An 18,695-nucleotide genomic window follows, 5' to 3' on the forward strand; every position below is an offset into this window, starting at 1 on the left:
ACTGGTTATTCTCTGTTTATAAACTCTAATTTACATAAGAGATCATTCTTGGGTTTAATCTTTTTTTCAAGGAATGATCCTAAAGATCATTTTTCCACAAGGAAAACACTGATTTATCACACCCATATCAATCCATAAGCTCTTGCTGTAAAATTCATATAGTTATTGAATTACAGACAAGCACCCTTACTCAACCTGTGTAAGAATTACATTTGTCTGCTGAAGAAAATATGTTAGCTGGCAAGAACAACATACATTTCTTCAAAAGGAGAATTTGAGAAGTTTCCTTTCTAGTAGTGTTAGGACCACAGCTTAGGGAGTTAGGAAAATTCCACCACGCAGGAAATAGGTGTTATGGGTTCCTCTTAGGTGTCATGTCTGGGGAATTGGAAACAGCTGAGCGCGAGCTTTGCTATTAGTTCAAACACAAGAAAGAAGATTCGGCCAAGTGTCTTGTATAGAGAATAATGGCCCTTGTGATTGAAACACCTTTGCAACAATAAAGATATCTCACCTTGTTCCATGATTTGTACTGTATCACAGTTGGTAATTTGAATTTATTTTTCTAGTGTGTGAATGTTTTTGCTAATGTTTCTTCAATGTTTACTTTTTTCACTTATATTACAGATAGGTTCTTCCTGTCAAATTAATGTAATTAATTGTGTTAAACTTTGATGATTCTCTAGAGAAAACTGGTGAGAAATTTTGCTATACAAAGGGAAGGAATGACATTGAATGTGGATCTGATGATCAGGAAGAAGTATTCTACTTGCTTTCCTATACTTAAACTGTGTTCTAAAAAGACTGGAAGTCACCAATTTTTAAATTACTATTTATTGTGATTCTTGTTGTTATATTACTGCAAAATTTCCTTCCAAGATGAAGGTAAATGCCCCATCTCCTCTCGAATTTTTCTTGCTTTGCACAAATTGTGTTGCTGTGAATGTGCTTCTCTAATCAAGCATGACTGATCCTCTGGCACCAGGAATGAAAGCACGGGCGATATAACTGGGAGGAATTACAAGTTCTCTCTAAGAGCTAGCCCGCAAACCCAGTCTCCTCCTCTCCTTTTCATGCTGGAGTTGTCAGAAACACTTCCCACTAACTAAGAAATTAAAAACTAACTTAATTTTAGAATGAGCACATCATAAAATGTAGATTATTTAGAGTATGCTCACATGTGTTATATGAGAGCATAGGAACTGGATCAAAATAGAAAATAATTCAAAGGCAGTTTTATGATTGCATGATTGTATAATACATTCAAGTGTAGCTACAGAAGTAATCACAATAAATTATGTAACCAGAATTAATCTACAGTGGTTTTCCAGACTGGCCCTGAAGGCAGATTTTAAATTCATCAATTCATCATCCACTATTCTTATAATGTATAAAAGAGAAAACTCAAAAATTATCATTTGAAAATCACAAATCACTTTGGAAATCTAATTGGCTAACATACAAGGACATAAGCAAGGTTACCATCATCATTTTTTTGTAACTGGAAGGGTTGGTTAAAGGATTTAATCTAAGATAAACAGATGAATAAGTAATGAAACAGACTTTAATCACTTTATTTTAACCCAACATTCCATTGAGGTGAAGCTGCTTCATATACTTACCAAAGCCTGTTTACCCTTTTGAAAAATTATATTTTGACTTTTCATTATACAAGCAAATAAATCGATTTATATTCATTTAGAAGCCAGTGTCAGTTAGCATCCATGAGCCAGCAAGACAGCAAATACAGGTGGTTATGAAGCAGTAATAAAAGTAGAAGTTGGCTTTCAAAAACAGCTGTTGGAGTGACAGGGTGAGAGGCCAAAGCACAGGGAGATGCCTTTTTATCACGGATGATGCTGACAAAACATTGTGTGCCCTGGATGAAAGGCATTTCTAGAGGAAGATATTTATATTCAAAGTTCCCCAAGCTATGAGTGGGGAAATTCTTTTCAGATGGTCCTTCAGGAGCTGGAGAAGATATTGCAATTTGCCACTGTTACATATACAAGTGAAATGAAGAAGTACACCCCAAGATCTTTAGCATCCACCATTGTTCTGCAAAGTCAGAGTGATCCATTCTAAAACTCAACAGCTTCGCATTTTTCACATTTGGCAGATGCAGATTTTAACCCTGTGCAACATCTACTCCTGTGGCTTTTGTAACATTTTCTCCTAGGAACATCCCTCCAATGACTGGTCCTTAGCTTTTCTGATCACCCTTTTTCTCTACTTGTCATTCAATATGAAAATTACACTAAGTCTCATTTTGGACTTTTAAATTCTCTCAATTGTGAGCTCAGCCTGAATGACTTCATCTATTCCCTAGAACTGGCATCATTTATATGTTACAGGAATTTTTGAAATTCCTGTAAGATATTATGAACTTTGGCAAATGAGAACATTAGAATAAATGTCAAATATTTTGGGACCGAGAAAATTAATAACTTTGTTCTGGCCATTGCTGCCTTAAGAATGCCATTCTTCGATGATCAGATGTTTTGTCTCTAAAGAAAATAAATAGAGCTAAGGTAAATATATACCTGGTGTCTAATGAGTGAATATCAAGAACAAACAAAGCAACTAGAAGAAAATGATGCTCTCTCAATTTCAGATGTAGCAGTCTTGGGACAGTGGACCAATTAATAGAGCCAGCACTGATGATGACAGAGGAGGAGTTGAAGATTAAAAAAACTCCACCGATGTGATGTAGCCTGCATTCTCCTGGCTCAGATAATGTTTTGAAACTCAATTCCTCTAACTTTCTCTAAAGCAAGCAACATCTATAGGTATCCAGAACAGACAAGTCATAGACCTGGGGTGGTCATCAACATTGCATTCATGGTCAACTAGACCCATCCTAAGGGATAACACCTGAATTTGGAGAGAATAATGCCCTGGGATGAAGGATAAGAGATGCAAGTTGTAGCTATTATTTCCCATTTTATGCATGGCATCTGAAAAACAGGACTTTTTCTATTTCAAAAACCAAGCTTTTGCAATGCTCATTACTGATCAATTCAATATGGTTAGGTTAGAGATGATTAGGGCAAGCCACTCATCTTCCTCTTATTTAATTCCCCCTGGCTTGGGACCATCCAGAATCTGGAGTGATAAGAATATAACCATCATTGATCATGATCCCACTTCTAAGATCCAGATGGGAATTAATAATTTCCTGAGATTTCTTTCTTTCTTTCTTTCTTTCTTTTTTTTATTTTTTATTTTTATTATACTTTAAGTTCTAGGGTACATGTGCATAATGTGCAGGTTTGTTACGTATGTATACTTGTGCCATGTTGGTGTGCTGCACCCATCAACTCGTCAGCACCCATCAATTCATCATTTATATCAGGTATAACTCCCAATGCAATCCCTCCCCCCTCCCCCCCCTCCATGATAGGCCCTGGTGTGTGATGTTCCTTTTCTTTTCTTTTCTTTTCTTTCTTTCTTTCTTTCCTTTTCTTTCTTCTCTCTCTCTCTTTCTTTCTTTCTTTCTTTCTTCCTCTCTTTCTTTCTTTCTTTTTTTTTTCTTTCTTTCTTTCTCATCTTTCTGGATAACCCACTGACACCTCATCTTCTTCACCTGCATACTGCATCTTAGTTAATTGCATTATCATCTACTTGATTATGCAAGTGAAAAGCCTCAGGTTTATTTCTCCTTCTCAACTAACCAACTCATATTCCATGGTCACTAAGTTCTGTCACTTTTATTTCAGAAGGGTGTTAAGCTTGTTCCTTCCTCCATGCCACCACTGCCATTCTTTGGCCCAGTCTCTAGTGATCTCTCCCTGGTTTCCCCAACTAACAACTCTTTTTTAAAGTACAATCTCAACATTCTTGCCAAAATTACTCTTTCAAAATTCAGATCTGATCACGTCATTTCTCCTCAAAACCTTTAATAACTCTGTGAGCTTACACAATAGAAATCAAGCTTTTGAATATGAATATGACAGAAGATCCAAAATCTGTCTCCGAGCTCCTTTATTTTTATTTCCTGGCCTCCTTTCTTTGGATCTACTTCTACTCCAGATATACCAGGTAATTTTTATGTTCAGAATGTGTCCTTCACTCATGCCTTTATGCCTTTGCTTTTGAAGTCCCTTATCTCCTTGTCCTTTCTGACTCCCCTTTTGTCCCCTGGATCTTTGTGTGACTTAAGCTTCCACCACTTATCACTGTTTATCTTGGGCTATGCTTAGTTGTGTATGATCTGCTTCCCTCACTTGGCTCTGAATGCCTTGAGGGCACTAGAGCAGATGAAGATGTAGCATTCAATGAGTGTTTATGGTTTTTATTTGTTTTCTGTTTAAAAGGGTCCAGACACTATGAGGCCACTCCAGCCAAAAGTGTGGAAAAGACAACTGCAACAAGATGTTAAAACAATATTCTTTTCATATGAGAATCTACTGAGGGGCTGGCCTGATTAACATCAGGTCACAAAAATGAGAGTGAAAAATTGCCCCTTCCCACGTGCAGATGGACATAGGAAATGATATCAAAGATTTGTTTCTATCAGATAAAAGACACAAAAACGGGACAGAGTGGGATTTGGTGAGAGGAGACTGATAAGGGATTCCCCACATTGTCTGTGTGTCACACTTCTCTTTTGTGGGGGAGGTGAGGAGGGTGCTACCTTCCTATCCTAAGTTTAATAAAGTGATTTAAAAGGACTACTTGGAAAGCACTGAAATGTGTTCCATGGTGTTGGGGGACACAGATGTTGGTAGACACTAGATTTTTCAGGCTGGAGAAATCTAGTGGCTAGAAGAAGCTGATGGCTCTGATTGGCAGGTCTGAGGAGTGCTGCTGAGTTGGGATCTGCCTCCAATAGAGTTATTAGGGTAGGTGATACATGCAGGCCAGGTGAGAGATAGGTGGGAGAGAGAGCTGGAGAGAGATATCTTGGGTCCTGTCCAGTAGGACTGCCTAGATGGGCTAGATGCCTCAGTAGAAAGAGGCTGGAGGTGTATCACTGGATGTCCACGGAAAAAGAGAAAAGATCTGCTTAAGCCACCACAGTCATGGAGTGCACCATCCCCAATAAAGTAAGACCTCTCCTTACTTTTTCTAACCCAGCAAACCCAACACCTGTCAGGAGGGAAAAATGTGAGTCCATAGAGAAGGAAACAGATAGCTATGCCACAACCTCAATGCAGGCTTGCAGCCTGAAGGCAAATCCATGGTACAGATCTTACGCCATCCGTTCAGCGTTTTCATTATTTCATGCATTGGACGTTTTAATGTCTGAAATGAGACTCTTTATAATCAAGACTTCTTTTTATAATCAAAATAATTTTATGATCTGAGAATGACTAAAAAGTCATGGGTTTGACCAAGTCTTCAGCTTGAGGCAGGGGAAGATTTCTTTCACCATTCAGTAGGATGTTTAAAGGAACTGTGAGAGACAAAAATAAATTTGTGTTTTGATCAAAATGCATATGAGTCGTGCTTGTTCAACATTCTGGTTACACAGGAAAAGATGAAATATTGGTACTCCGGTATTCACATAATGAGTGTTTTCTGCTCTTTGTGCTTTTGAAGCAGAAAAGTGGCTGAGAAGTCCCCTTGGCTTATGTCTTAGTTTTCTGATGCTAAAGAATATCAGCATATTTTCGTTTACCAATATTCCTAAAATTCAACAAGGCTGTCTGAAGTGTGCATTCCACATCTAAGGCTTAATAGGGTGTCCTCATATTTTGTGCTGTGAACTGCAGATCCTTGTTTTCATAAGGAAAATCTAAGTGATATGTCATGCTTATAATGAGGCTGGAAGCAAGAGTGATGTTAAAATATTTAGTGGCTGGTACACTATTATAAGTTAACATATATACTAGAAAACTTGCTTTTATTCTCTAAACAATATGAATTATGAGACTGCTTACTGAGTGATGTGTGTTGTAGTACAAATAGCTCATACAATTTTCCTAGAAATTTCCAAATAAATTGTTGAATTTTAGAAATTTTTGGTTGATCTTTGCTTGACTTAGATGTCACTTGCTGGATTTTTTTTTTTTGTACAAGGCATGACTTGATGCAGAGAACCGCATAAAATGCTTCCAATGACTTCAAATTGATTGCCATTGGATGACTTGTATTTATTTATTTGAAAAAAAAAGCATTTCTGTTTACATAAATATTTATTATTCATAAACCTGTTTTATCCTTTGCTGAATAGCAAATATATAAACATTTTTCTAGCCCTTGTAATACTGAAATATAATAAGGTATTATATATCTTGTATTTGATATCATTAACTGTCATAAAAATGATTTATTAGAATATTTAATTAGGTTAAACCTAATCCATTAGATGAAACATCTATTGTTGGGCTGTTTGGGTTAAAATTCTGGCTCTGCCGTTAAGTTTTAAATGACCTAAGCGCCAGTTTCCTCATCTGTAAAATGATGATGCTGATAAATACAGTACAATTAGGAGTTAACGCATGTTTTTAAGGGTGCCTGGCACAATCACTAAATAAGAATAAAATTAAAATTGGTAATACCCACATCAGTTGGGCTTTGGGTAGGTTTAAAATGGAGGTGACTATGAATATGGACCATAAAAAACTCCTTTCCTTAGGCATCTGTTAGTCCGAATCATCCCATAGGCTAGCCTATCTATTACAACATCCTTCTGTTTGTGGCCTTAGGAACCTGTATTACCCCCTTAGTTTCTGTTGTCTATCTTTTATACCATGCTAAGAGTTCAAGCCCTGTGGTGACTAGTTTTCATAAGCAACCACATGAGAGAGGTTCTTAGGGGATTAGTGACTGACAACAGGTGACCATAGTTAAGGTATGGTTATATGTGCATGAGGTATTTGCCTACCAACATGTCACTAGAGGCACTATCTCCTCTGGGGGGTTCCAATCTCCTTCTGACTTGTAATGCGGGGATGAGGTAGGCAAGTAAGAGCTGTGGCAGGCTGTCTGGCAGGAAAGCAGGCTGTTAGGTATCAGTATAGACCTCCTGTGCTGCCCATCTGGGCTTCCTGCAACAGTTTGTAAGGCACAAGCTAGTTCTCAGGAGCCTTTGGGGGACAGTAGCCACTGGTGATGCCTGGAAGCCAGGGCTTTTGGGGGGACTGGAGCAGGATCTTGAAGACCTTCTTCTGTCCCTTTGTATAGGCTGGAATCAGAGGACATCTGTGGAGCACAGAAGAATAGGTTTGGGTGGCCAACGTGGGCATTGGTAAGGGGGAGGAGGCTTGGGCAGCAAGTCTTTCAATATTGAAGCAACATATTCAATTAAATAACATGTAAGTTGCCTGAAGATCAGCCTTGGGTTCAAGAACATTGGCTTGTCTAGGCTAGAGTGTTCCCTACCTATGCCTTTCTTTGTTCCTAAGAGGAACAGGCAAGTATCCTATACGTTCAGTCCTACTGAGTAAGATAATAGTTGTTATCATTTCTCACTTGACAATGAGATCTTTACCATAGGTGGCATGACAAGGAAACAAACTCCACTGCAGTTTTTTTTTTCCTTGATTCAATGATAAACATAAGGGGTGTGCAGAAACTTAGATATGTTTATCATGGATGTTAACAGTTGCTACTATGACATAAACATTCCTCTTTTTTTTTTGAGACAGGACAAAAGCTATAAATATTGGTGTTCCCAGTTCTTCGTCACCCTGAGGATCCCAGTCTAAACCTACTTAACTCCCTGGCTCTAGGATTAGGGGCTCTAGGATTTTGGACTTTTGTTTCATAGAAAGAGGAAAATATTGGAGAGAAAGACAAGTGTGCCTAGGTCAAGGTTTACAAACTCTAGATCTGTAGTTTAATGCTTACCAAAATGACTGAAAGAAGAGGAGTGGGAGAAAACAATAAGCATAGCTGGGCATAGTGGCCAAGTCAAGGGAAGAAACCCCATCTCAGAGGTATCCATGGACAGCTCTGATCAATGGTCACCAAGAGTGAAGATCCAAATCTGGGATGTGTGTGTGAACTTTCTGAAATGTGAAAACACTTGGAAGGCCAAATAGAGCCCATTTGGAGGCCACAGGTTTATTACCTCAATTGAGGCCTGGGACACAGATTGTCTCGGAATTTAAGGGAGTAGAAGTAGGAACAGCTGAGGCATATTTGTGAGGGGAAAGGCATGAGAGGTGGAAAAAGGGGCTTTAAAGAGTGTGTCTATGATGCTGCTTCATCATGCTCAAGAAAATCTAGTGAAGGGCTTAATATTTTGAAACAATTTTATGTTGCTAGACTGCATACTTTTGACAATTTTCTAGCCCTAAATTCTTGAAGTCTCAGGTCTACAAGCAAGTGCCACATCATAAACAAGAAGAGGAACACTGATCTTTCTGTAAGTTACACTGAATGTTATCCTGTCGTCCTCCATTATTTATCAGTTATTTGTCTCTTGTCAAGGCAAATAAACCTTTCCTTGCCTTGTTAACTAATAAAAAAGAAACCGACAATTTTATGGTGATTCATGCTACTGGACAAATTTAATCCTCGTGGCTTGAAGACTCTTGAGTGACAACATGTGTGCTGATTTTAAGGAATTATTAGACGTACACTAATAATTCTTGCTAGGTTCTACAAAATCTTCATTATTAGCAAAGGCAGACTGAATGAGAAGTGATGCCATTAATAAGAGAAGTAGGTTTTAGTCAAGTTAAAATAGTCTTGAGGGCTGGAAAATGTCTAATACAGACAGAAGTATTTCCTTTACCAGTCACAGCTTTCTATGTCTTGGTTCCTAGTTTGACATCGGAGGTAGGGATGCTGTCTCAAATAGTCTTTGGGATAATTTTTATCCATTAGAGGCCTGCAATGGAGCTCTTTCTTCTTAAACACATTAGCAGGGACTGAATGAGCTGAGTGTTTCTCAAATTTTTGAGTGCAGATGAATCACCTGGGGGAATGTTAGTAAGTTGGTCTGGGGTGGAGCCCAGAAATTTGTATTTCTATCAAGCTCCCTGGTGAAGCCTGAGCATAATCTGAGCTGTAAGGAGCTAAAAAATGAGCAGGGGTGCAGCTATGCCATATATATGTTTTTGTGGCCTGTACAGTATCAATTCCTCTCTTCTGGCAGGAGTAGCCTGAATTAACTTTGGAGGAAATGTTTCCTCTCTGTGATTAGCTCAGGTAGTATGGAGGACAATAAAGCCACTTCTCCTCTTATTCTCCTACTATTCCAACCACCTGTGATTGACTTGGGTATGTGAGCCAAGCCTGGTCAGTTAGCATAAGTAGGCAGGATATCCAAGTATTAATAGTTCAGTGATTTTCAGACCCTGGATTTGAGCTACTACAAAGGGGCTTTCTTTGATAGGTTGTGAAATCTGGAGTTTCTGGTGCCCATTATGGAAGGGGTCCCTGACTGAAAAGGAAGCCAACACAGAGGAAACAAAACTGAAAGTTGGGAAAGGAAAGATTCCTGATGACATTGTTTGAGGGCCTGGATCCAGCCATGCCTGAGGCAGATACACCTGGGTAGTCAGTTACTTGAGCCTACAAATTCACCTTTATGTTAAAGCCCGCTTAGTTAGAGTTTTTGTCACTTGCAAAAGATAGCATCCTGCTAATACAGTATGATAAAAATAAATTTCCTTATTAATTGAGCTAATATAAAATCATTTAGTATAGGGCCTGACACATAATAGAAACTCAGCCATAATAATGGCCTTGTTTTCACAATTTTTCTTTGGTTGTATTACATACACACACACACACACACACACTATATATATATATATATAATTTTTTTTTTCCAGAGGAGAAGCAATTAAACAGCCTGAAACCAAAACTAGCAGTTAGGTGACAAGCAATTTTATTTTGCAAAACAATCACTATACAGCAACAAATACATTTGCAAATTTGATTGAAAAACATGAACTAACTACAACCAGCCATTGAAGAAATGCCTTTCTATGGTAACAGGCTCTAGAATTATCAGAAGAAAGAAATCCCCCACAGATTTGTAACGGTGTGTTGGAACCTCGGAATCCCAGCATACAGAGTATACTTTTTGTTGATTTTTTTTTTCTTTTTGCTAAAGTTGAAGTAGATTTTTATGATTGACATTTTATTTTCTGAGTTTGAAAATAAGCTTTTTCCTGCAGAGGGTCTTGGCCTTCACCTACACACCCAAGCTAAAATCCTAGGTGTAAAAAAACCCAAAACATCAATACTTATTTTAGCACGTCAATCTCTGAAGGAATGCTTAAAATTTCCTTACCAAGCCATGAGTCTACTTTATCTCTGGTATTTAGACCATGAGATTCCTTATTGTGACTTGAAAAATAGAAGAAAATTGTAATTGCTATGTCAAAATCAACCACATTCAGATTATTTAATAAAATACTGACGTAATGTTATATATTGGCTGATTATTCCATGCTTGCTGTATTACTCTAGGGGTGTGTGTGTATGTGTGTCTGTGTGTGTGTGTGTGTGTGTGTGTGTGTGTGGAGAAGGTCACTACAATCAGTACATTCTTCCATTTAATGGCTTTCTTTCAGCCTTCCTCAGCCATACCTAGCTGGTGTTACACAGGTGTCATGCTTGTAGGTGGGATGTCAGCCCATCACGCTGCTGGAATTCAGCAGGTGAATCCAGAGAGAGTTGGTTCCTAAATGAACGTGGCCTTTGGAACTCATCAAGAACTCGGGTCTTTCCTGCATCATTATGAGGTATCCAATTTTTGGTTGCAAGTGACCCAGAGGATGAGTTCACTGGAGAAGTTGGCCTTTTAACTCTTCACAGCTCTGGATTACTTATGTATTCTTATACAGGTTCTCAAAGGCTAAAGCCAGAGAGAAACTGGCAAAGTAGATCTAGAATTGAGACCATGAAGATTTCATTCCTAGATCAGCGTATGTGTGTCCCCACAAGAGTGGTGCTCAAAAAGCTTAATTTGAGTCGTTATCTTGAGAGTGAAGGCAAGATAGGTTCTACCCCTTAACCCCACAAGAAGACATTTAACCTGTGTGTTTCTCTCTTTTACTGGCACAAATGATCAGTTCCTTTCTGTTAACTTTAATAAAGAATTGCATTTCCATACAAAGCAAGAACATTTATTCATTATAATTTTGTTGTGATTAGAAATAAACGTTTATTTTAATGCCAAATAGTAGTTTGGTGCCTTGTATAATCTTTATTTTTGATATGTATTTGTAATAAACTGACTTTTAGTTGTAGAATGTTTACCTAGTGTTAACTTACATAAAAACTTTAAAGAATGTTGAGAAAAATACTTATTTCACAGGTTAAAACTTTTCTAATGAGCTGTTAACTTCTTTCTAGATAAATTTAATCATTATTTAAGACTATCAAAACATGTAATAAAATACCCTAAGTCTCCACACACCTTTCTTCCATTTTCTGCTGCACTTCAAGGGAAGCTGATGAATAAATTGCCCAGATTGGTCGCATCAAACCTCACAGCAATTAATAGGCAGAAAATAGACATATCTATGATCCTAAGGTTTCTAAGGTTTTGACTATTATATAAAATAACTGATTTATAAATGGTTTAAGACATGTTTGCCTGTGTAAAATCTCTTAGCTGAGAATGAGTGGTGTGGGTTTGCTCCTAGGGTTTCTTGTATGGCAGTTACATTGGTTGCCATATCCACTGGGTCACCAAAAAGCACCTGTGTCTCTGTCTCTGCATCCCTTGGCTTTTGACTTGGATGTTTCTATACCTCCCCGTTGCCTCAGTCCATCCTCATCATTTCCTCCTTTATATTCAGGAACTGATTTGGCTCAAAGAGATCATACGCCTAGTGGACCGTATGATTTTAATAGCTCAGATCCAACCTACCAGCCCTGAGCAAGAAAAAGAAAAGATAAAATACTAAAAAGTGTCCATCCAGCCTGGTAGCTCTTTGTCTTAATCAGGCCATTGACTATTTCATTGCTTATTTGTAAGTCTAAGATGAATGATTTGTGAGAGGAATTAATTGATTTGTGAGTTCTAGACTGTATATACAGTCAGAACAGTATTATCTCTGATAAATAATACTAGATCACACTGTGTTACTTTACAGAGTGCAATGTTGGAGTCTTGGAAAAAAACTGATTTAGATATCTGTGTCTCAAGTGTTTTATAGCTATAGCTTCCCAAAGTATTGTATTTTTTTCTTTCGCATCAGGGGATCTTTACTTTGGGTAAGAAAGACAAACATCTTCTATTAGAGAATTTAATAAACAGATACTATTTGGAAAAATGAGAAAACATGTTTCAAACTATTACTGTTAGTTTCAACTTTCAACTTTAGCAAATGGAAAAAAAGAAAAGTAAAGAAAACATCTTAAGTCCGTTTCATGAATAATAATAAGAATAAACCCCAAACTATCCTGTGATTAAAAATGAGATAAATCCATAATCTTAAACCAACAATCTGTAAACCCTTTCATGTATAACTGGACCCACCCCCACAAACTCCATGTTGGTGAAAGCAAAGAAAAATAATTTTTTTCTAGCATCACGGGAGAGACTTGTATCTGGCACTAAAACAGGGTTACGGCTTTGAGTTGTTACAGAAAGCAACTTCATGCTAAAATTTTTTGTCTTTTTTAATGTATTTTTTTTAAATAGGGAGAGAACCCTGCTAACATCTACTTTCACATACCTAAAATTGCAACACCAAAGGGTGCAGGAGACACAGATACTGTGAATAAAGAAGTATAATATTCAAGTATATGAGGAAGTATCACAAATGGCCACAGAGAAATATATATATATTTATATCTATAATACTGTATCAAACAGATGGAAAGGGGGTGTGAAACTGGTAGTGTGGACAGAAATCTAGCTGATCAACTGACATTCTAATCAGACACGAGTCCATCCTAATGAAAGTGCATCATTCCTAAGGGATGCACTTTTACACCACTTCCTCAACCACAGCTCAAATGCTTTGCAATCTATTTTTTTAATTAGTTAAATAATTTATTGGATTGACATACTCTGATATAATTATCCAGGTCCCAAATGTTAATAACTTAATTGAATCTTTCTTCCCATTTATACAAAATAACACTTTAAAAAAACTTATTTCTTACATGCTCTTCCCTTCCTGCAATCAGACTCCTTGGTTTAATTTAACCTGAAATAAGTTACAATGGGCAGTTTTTATCTTCTCACTCAGAAACAGAATAGTGAAATGAGCAGCTTGGATTTAACAAGGCCTTCAGAATGTAGTGGATAGCCTTCAGGCACATGAAAGGTAAAAATGCAATTTTTAAAATAATACTCCATGCAAAACAGAGCAGAGCAAAAATAATTGTCCAATTGAACCCATGTAAAGCCAGTGTCTTCCTGTTGCAAATGGAAATCAGGTCAATTTCTGCATGTACTATTCATTTTTTAAATATAAAATTGTAACAATTACTACAGTTTGGGGATGAGATTATTTATTTTATGGTTTATAAAGAATGAATATAACACCTGCTCAGAGCCCACTCCTGCCAAGAGCTCATGCCTAAATATTATTATTTCAATGCTAAATGAGAAATATTCACAAGCCCTGCTTAGCGAGTGCAGCAGTGACATCCTCAGCCAAAGTGGCAAGCTGAGGAGATTCAAGCAGGTTGATGCTTCCAGATGAGGAGACGTTGCTGAGTCGTCGGGGTGATGCCACGCTGGATCTGCCTGGGGACTGTGTAATGATCTCAGCCCCATGGTCCACACGGGCTTTAGCATGCTCTCTGAAGTTCAACTTTTGGCTGTCAATCTGTTTAAGACAAGCATCAGTCCTCGTTAACTCACGCATCTTAACTGGCCCCTAGTTCTTTCTCCATCTCCCAGGGCTGATATTAATGACTTCTATTCACCTCTGTTATCCCTACTTCTTATTTGTCCAGGTCTTTAATCTGGGACCTATTTTGATGAAGAGTATTTCAGAAGAAATTTTTTTTTAAGACAACATTGGCTCATAACCTTGTTTCTTACCTTGACGTTACCACCTCCAGGTACATGATGAGCATTATCAAGAGAACCGACTTTAGCTTGGGCCTTTTCTTTGAAATCTAGTTTTACACTCTCAATTTTCACACGTCCGCCACCTACGAGGGAAGAATTACCTTGATATAACTATATCTTGCATTTGTGGTGATTATTTTCCAAAAATGATTGCAGTAGATAGACTGCTGCAAACCACAAATTTATGAACTTTACCATCCCTCCAACCATATATGTGAATGGAATCTTTTAGAATTTCTAGCTTATATCATTTCGTCAGATGATCCAAGACCATAACACCCTTCTTATACCATTATATGGATTGCTTCACATATTAATACCTTTCTCCTTTACCCATGTCTAACCTAAGAAATCAGAGGGGCTTTTCTTTTTGGTATAACAAACACTCTAAAAACTAGCAAAATGAAAAGATCTTATTTGAATCCTTTCTAAAAGTTGGAACATTTAGTCTCTTATTTCTAAGGGACCAAATTAAATTTAAATGAAACTCTTCTTTATTCTTCATAGTAACAGGTTACTTATCCAAAGAAGATTTAGGCTGGAAGTGGTGCACATGTGGGCAATATATTCATTTATAAATGTTCAACATTGAAAGCTTCACTGATGAAATGAGTCAGGAGCTAAGTTGTTTATGACTAGTAAGCTTTAAAAGCCTCCCGTTTTAATTCATATATGGAGTGACAGATCATCATCTCTTTCTTGTATGGATGCCATAGGACCAATTTGACGCTGACCTTGATCTGATAATATTGAGACAGAGTTTTGACCACGCCATTTTCCCTAATGCTAATCAGTCTAGAACCCTGATCTGCTGATTGTAACAGAGCCACGCTGCACTCTTCAGTGTAGTCTTCCCCATCTCTACATGTCTTTCTCAAGCTCGCAAATATGGAAAGTTCTACACTGGCTAAGTTATTTGTTGTCCTTGAGCCTGTCCTTGACCATTTCTGAGTGTCTGCAGATGGTTTGATCTGCATAAAAAGTGAAATGAGACTCCTTATTTACTCGTCTCCACCTAAGAGATTTGCTTTCACTTTAACAGCAACTTTGTTTTGAGCACATGCGTTCTTCTGGAAAGCCAGTGGTAACGTAGGTCTCACTTGTTGGTTGTGATGTATTTCGCAGACTACACATTTCAAAGCTGCTCCAACAAACACGTTGAGTATATAAAGTGCACCTTGCTTGGGAGTTTGATTTTGAAAAAATGCCTGAGGGACTGTATGGAAATATGAAAGAGATTTTGCAATTTTGGAATCTTGTTGCTCATGTATCTCTGTAGACGAAGGAGGAAGGTTTGTTAAGGCTTCACAGGTCTCTTAAGTCATGAGGTATTTTTCTCATGCAATATCTAGACATCTATGTTAATATCCAACTGCCTGGCCAGGGGCCTCTTGAAATTATATTATACAATTAGATTACATTTTAGAGAAACATCCATTTTTTCTTCTTTTAAGGCTTATAAACTGTATGATGTTATTTAACTCATGCTTAGAGATGTAGTTATCCTTCCCTCAAAATATGCTTCATTTTTTAGAGCGTTAGTCTTCCCACATTTTACCTGGCAATATGGGTCTCACTTGTTGGTTGTGATGAGATGAACATGATTCGTAATGATTCATAAAACAGACTTATCTTGGTTAGAGGTTAGAGGATGTTAGACTTTCAACTAGATAAGAACAACTTCTTTGTGATCTTATTATTGTATTTTTGGTAGCCTCTGAGACAAATCACTTACTTTTCTGATTATATGTTGTGTCAACACAATCTTGCTAAATTTTTGCTAAAATGTCATTTTTTATTGTTGGAGACGGTCTGCTCTGTTGCCCAGGATGGAGTGAAGTGACAGGATCACAGTTCACTGCAACCTTGACTTCCTGGGCCCAGGTGATCCTCCCACCTCAGCCCTCTGAGTAGCTAGGATTACAGGTGTGCACTACCACATTCAGCTTATTTTTAATTTTATTGTAGAGATGGAATCTCACTATGAACTGTCTTCTGAGAGAGAAAAACAATAACATATTATTGACCCAAAACATATTCAGAAAAGGAAGCTTAAGAAGTCTATTTCTGATGCAGTCCCTCTAGAAATTCTTATGCAACTGTTAGAGAATCCAGATATCTTAAACTCAGAGATCTATGCCTTCAATTTTTCAAATAATTCTTTCACCCATCAGGAGCAGTAATTGTGAAAGACTATTATCTTTGTCAAGCTTTATAAATGAAGTTCCGAAGAACAGATATTTCAATGTGTGCCTCCAGATGTTTATTTTCTTTATTTTCTCTTTAGATATTCCACATTCCAGAATAACTTTGTGAAAAGGTTGCTGCTGTCAAGGATTATTATGCTTACACTTCTTTATGAATTTAGTCATTTGATTCAGTTATAATAGAACCAAGAGCTAGATTTAGAAATAGGTGGGAGTCCATGACAACAGCCTTTTATGACCAACAAATCATACACAAAATAGTTCCTTGGCTATATAAATTTTTTTCCGTACATCTAGATCACAGGTGAGTTTGACTAACTATAACCTTACTGTCTAGGTTAAAGAGTGCAGCATTTTCTTCTGTATTCTGAAAGAAAATAGGCAGTGTTGCCAAGTATTCCAGCCATGCTGTTGACACAGCAGTACAAAGTCAATTCAGTGTTTGTACACTGCAGCTGTGGACAGGGGAATTTCGAAGATATGTAGTATGGGACAAACTTCCTGCTGCCTCATGAAAAACAGAGAAGCTAATTCCATGGCAGCAGTTCTGAAACTAGTAGTGAAGACTTCATAAATATAGTTTGTAACTCTTTGACTTGCTTTATAACGGACACCCATTGACAAAATGAATCCTGATTTCCAGATGTTTTCAATGCATTTATCCATTTTGAAATTTATTCTACCTATCTTTGCTTTTCAACCAATAATTTATTAATAATTTTCTCCTGACTAGCAGAATAATTGTCAGCTAACAGCTCAATTGTTATTATACCTTGTTTCATGGGAAAAAAACCTATTACTTTGTTTTTATGTTAAGATGCCAAACACAGTTAAAACCACTTGCTTTCCTTTTGTTCTCAGGGATAAATGAATTGTGTCAAAATATTCTCAAGAAAATTACAAATTTGACAGTCATCTTTTATTACATATCTATGGAGGTTGAGTTTTTTCTTTGGGACAGGGTCTTGCTCTGTTGCCCAGGCTGGAGTGCAGTGGTGTGATCATAGCTTGCTGCAGCCTCGAACTCCTGAAACTAAGTGATCCTCCTGCCTCAGCCTCCCAAGTAACTAGGACTACAAGCATGTACCACCATATCTGGCTTATTTTTATTTTTTAATTTTTTATTGAGACAGGGGTTTCCCTATGTTGCCGAGTCTGTCTCAAACTCCTGGCCTTAAGTAATCCTCCTGCCTTGGATTCCCGAAGTGCTGGGATTACAGGCATGGGCCAACATGCCCACTCTACAGAGGTAGAATTTAACAAAAACATGTAATACACGATATTCAAGAAAAGTGACTCATAATGTTAGATTTACATTTTAAAGGGAGAAAATCTCCCAGTAAGTATGAATATAAATTCTACTTTAGAGCACTAGTCGTATGAGATACTTTGAAAAACCAAAAGAGGTTCATGGTCAAATAAGTTGAGGAAACATTGCATTCTGCTGGAGATTCATGGTGTTTACTGACCTAATAAAGAATCTGAGAAATTCACCAGATAAATACATTTCTTCAGCTTTGCAAAGCACAATCCTTATTTTACATAATGTAGAAAGCCAATTTTAGGAAAAAACTTTGGAAATGCTACCTCCATTCAATGTTATTATATATGAATACATGATCTGACGTATTTTATAGACTACATAATTCAAAGGAGCTCCAATAAGCATGTTGAGTACATAAAGATAAATGCATCTTATGTACCTTTTAATTTTTAATTAAAATGTGTCCTCTTCACTGTATGATTGGGTTCACTTTTCCCCAGTGATGATGCCTTGAAATTTTCAATTTTAGTTTCTATTAATAAAAATGTGAAGTATCCAGATTTTAAAACATCCTTCCAATTAGGTATTTTGCAACAACAACAACAACAACAACAAATTTTCTCATCCAACCAAAAAATTGGAATATTTCTTGATTCCAATTAAATATTTCTCAAACTACTAAAAATTATTTATTTACCTGGCCTGTGGCGGATGTTCTTCAGAGAGCCACATTTGGATGTCACATGGCTTAGGTCTATTTTCTTGGTAACAATTTGTACCTATGTGAACCACATAAAACATGCTTAAAATAGTTCAAACATTGACAAAAATCCAAGCTCATACATAAAATTTAGAAACATACCCAAAGTCACAACATGCAACAACATAGCTAGAAACCCAAACTGAAGTACACACACAAACACAGGAAGACTATTTTTTCATATATTCTCCCACATGTTTGGATTGGAAAGAAGAACCCAAGTGAAAGAAAACCCTAGAATAGAAGATTTTATTAGTTGAAAGCAGATTATGACATAGGAGGATAGAAACATATTAACAAGGCAAGCTTCCACTCAGAGAACTAAGCAACACTGTGTTAAACATTTCCATAAGCAAAGAGCCAAGAGAAGAGATGCATTATTCTTTATAAAGTGATTTTTACATAAAAGTGACCAATGTTGCTCATAGTTACAAGAAGACCAACATTGTTTTAAGATACAAGAAGTTCTGAATGTGCTTTTCTAAGTTGTTATTACATTGTCATATCTTAGCTAGA

At 37.1% G+C, this 18,695-nt stretch overlaps 1 protein-coding gene across 6 annotated transcripts in view; it reads right to left on the reverse strand.

The window, feature by feature from the left end:
* Positions 1-9,767: 9,767 nt before the first annotated feature.
* MAP2 (microtubule-associated protein 2) overlaps positions 9,768-18,695 on the reverse strand; it is an 84,610-nt gene continuing 75,682 nt past the window's right edge. For all 6 annotated transcript variants that reach the window (XM_011932349.1, XM_011932348.1, XM_011932347.1 and 3 more), the window contains 3 exons: positions 18,117-18,198; positions 13,919-14,031; positions 9,768-13,700 (listed from right to left, as the gene is read on the reverse strand). In XM_011932349.1, the coding sequence (XP_011787739.1) occupies positions 13,485-13,700; positions 13,919-14,031; positions 18,117-18,198 (411 nt within the window). In that variant the 3' untranslated portion in view covers positions 9,768-13,484. The remainder of the gene's footprint in view (positions 13,701-13,918; positions 14,032-18,116; positions 18,199-18,695) is intronic.

This window comes from Colobus angolensis, unplaced genomic scaffold, assembly GCF_000951035.1.
Source record: "Colobus angolensis palliatus isolate OR3802 unplaced genomic scaffold, Cang.pa_1.0 Scaffold95, whole genome shotgun sequence".
In the NCBI taxonomy this organism is placed as follows: Eukaryota; Metazoa; Chordata; class Mammalia; order Primates; family Cercopithecidae; genus Colobus; species Colobus angolensis.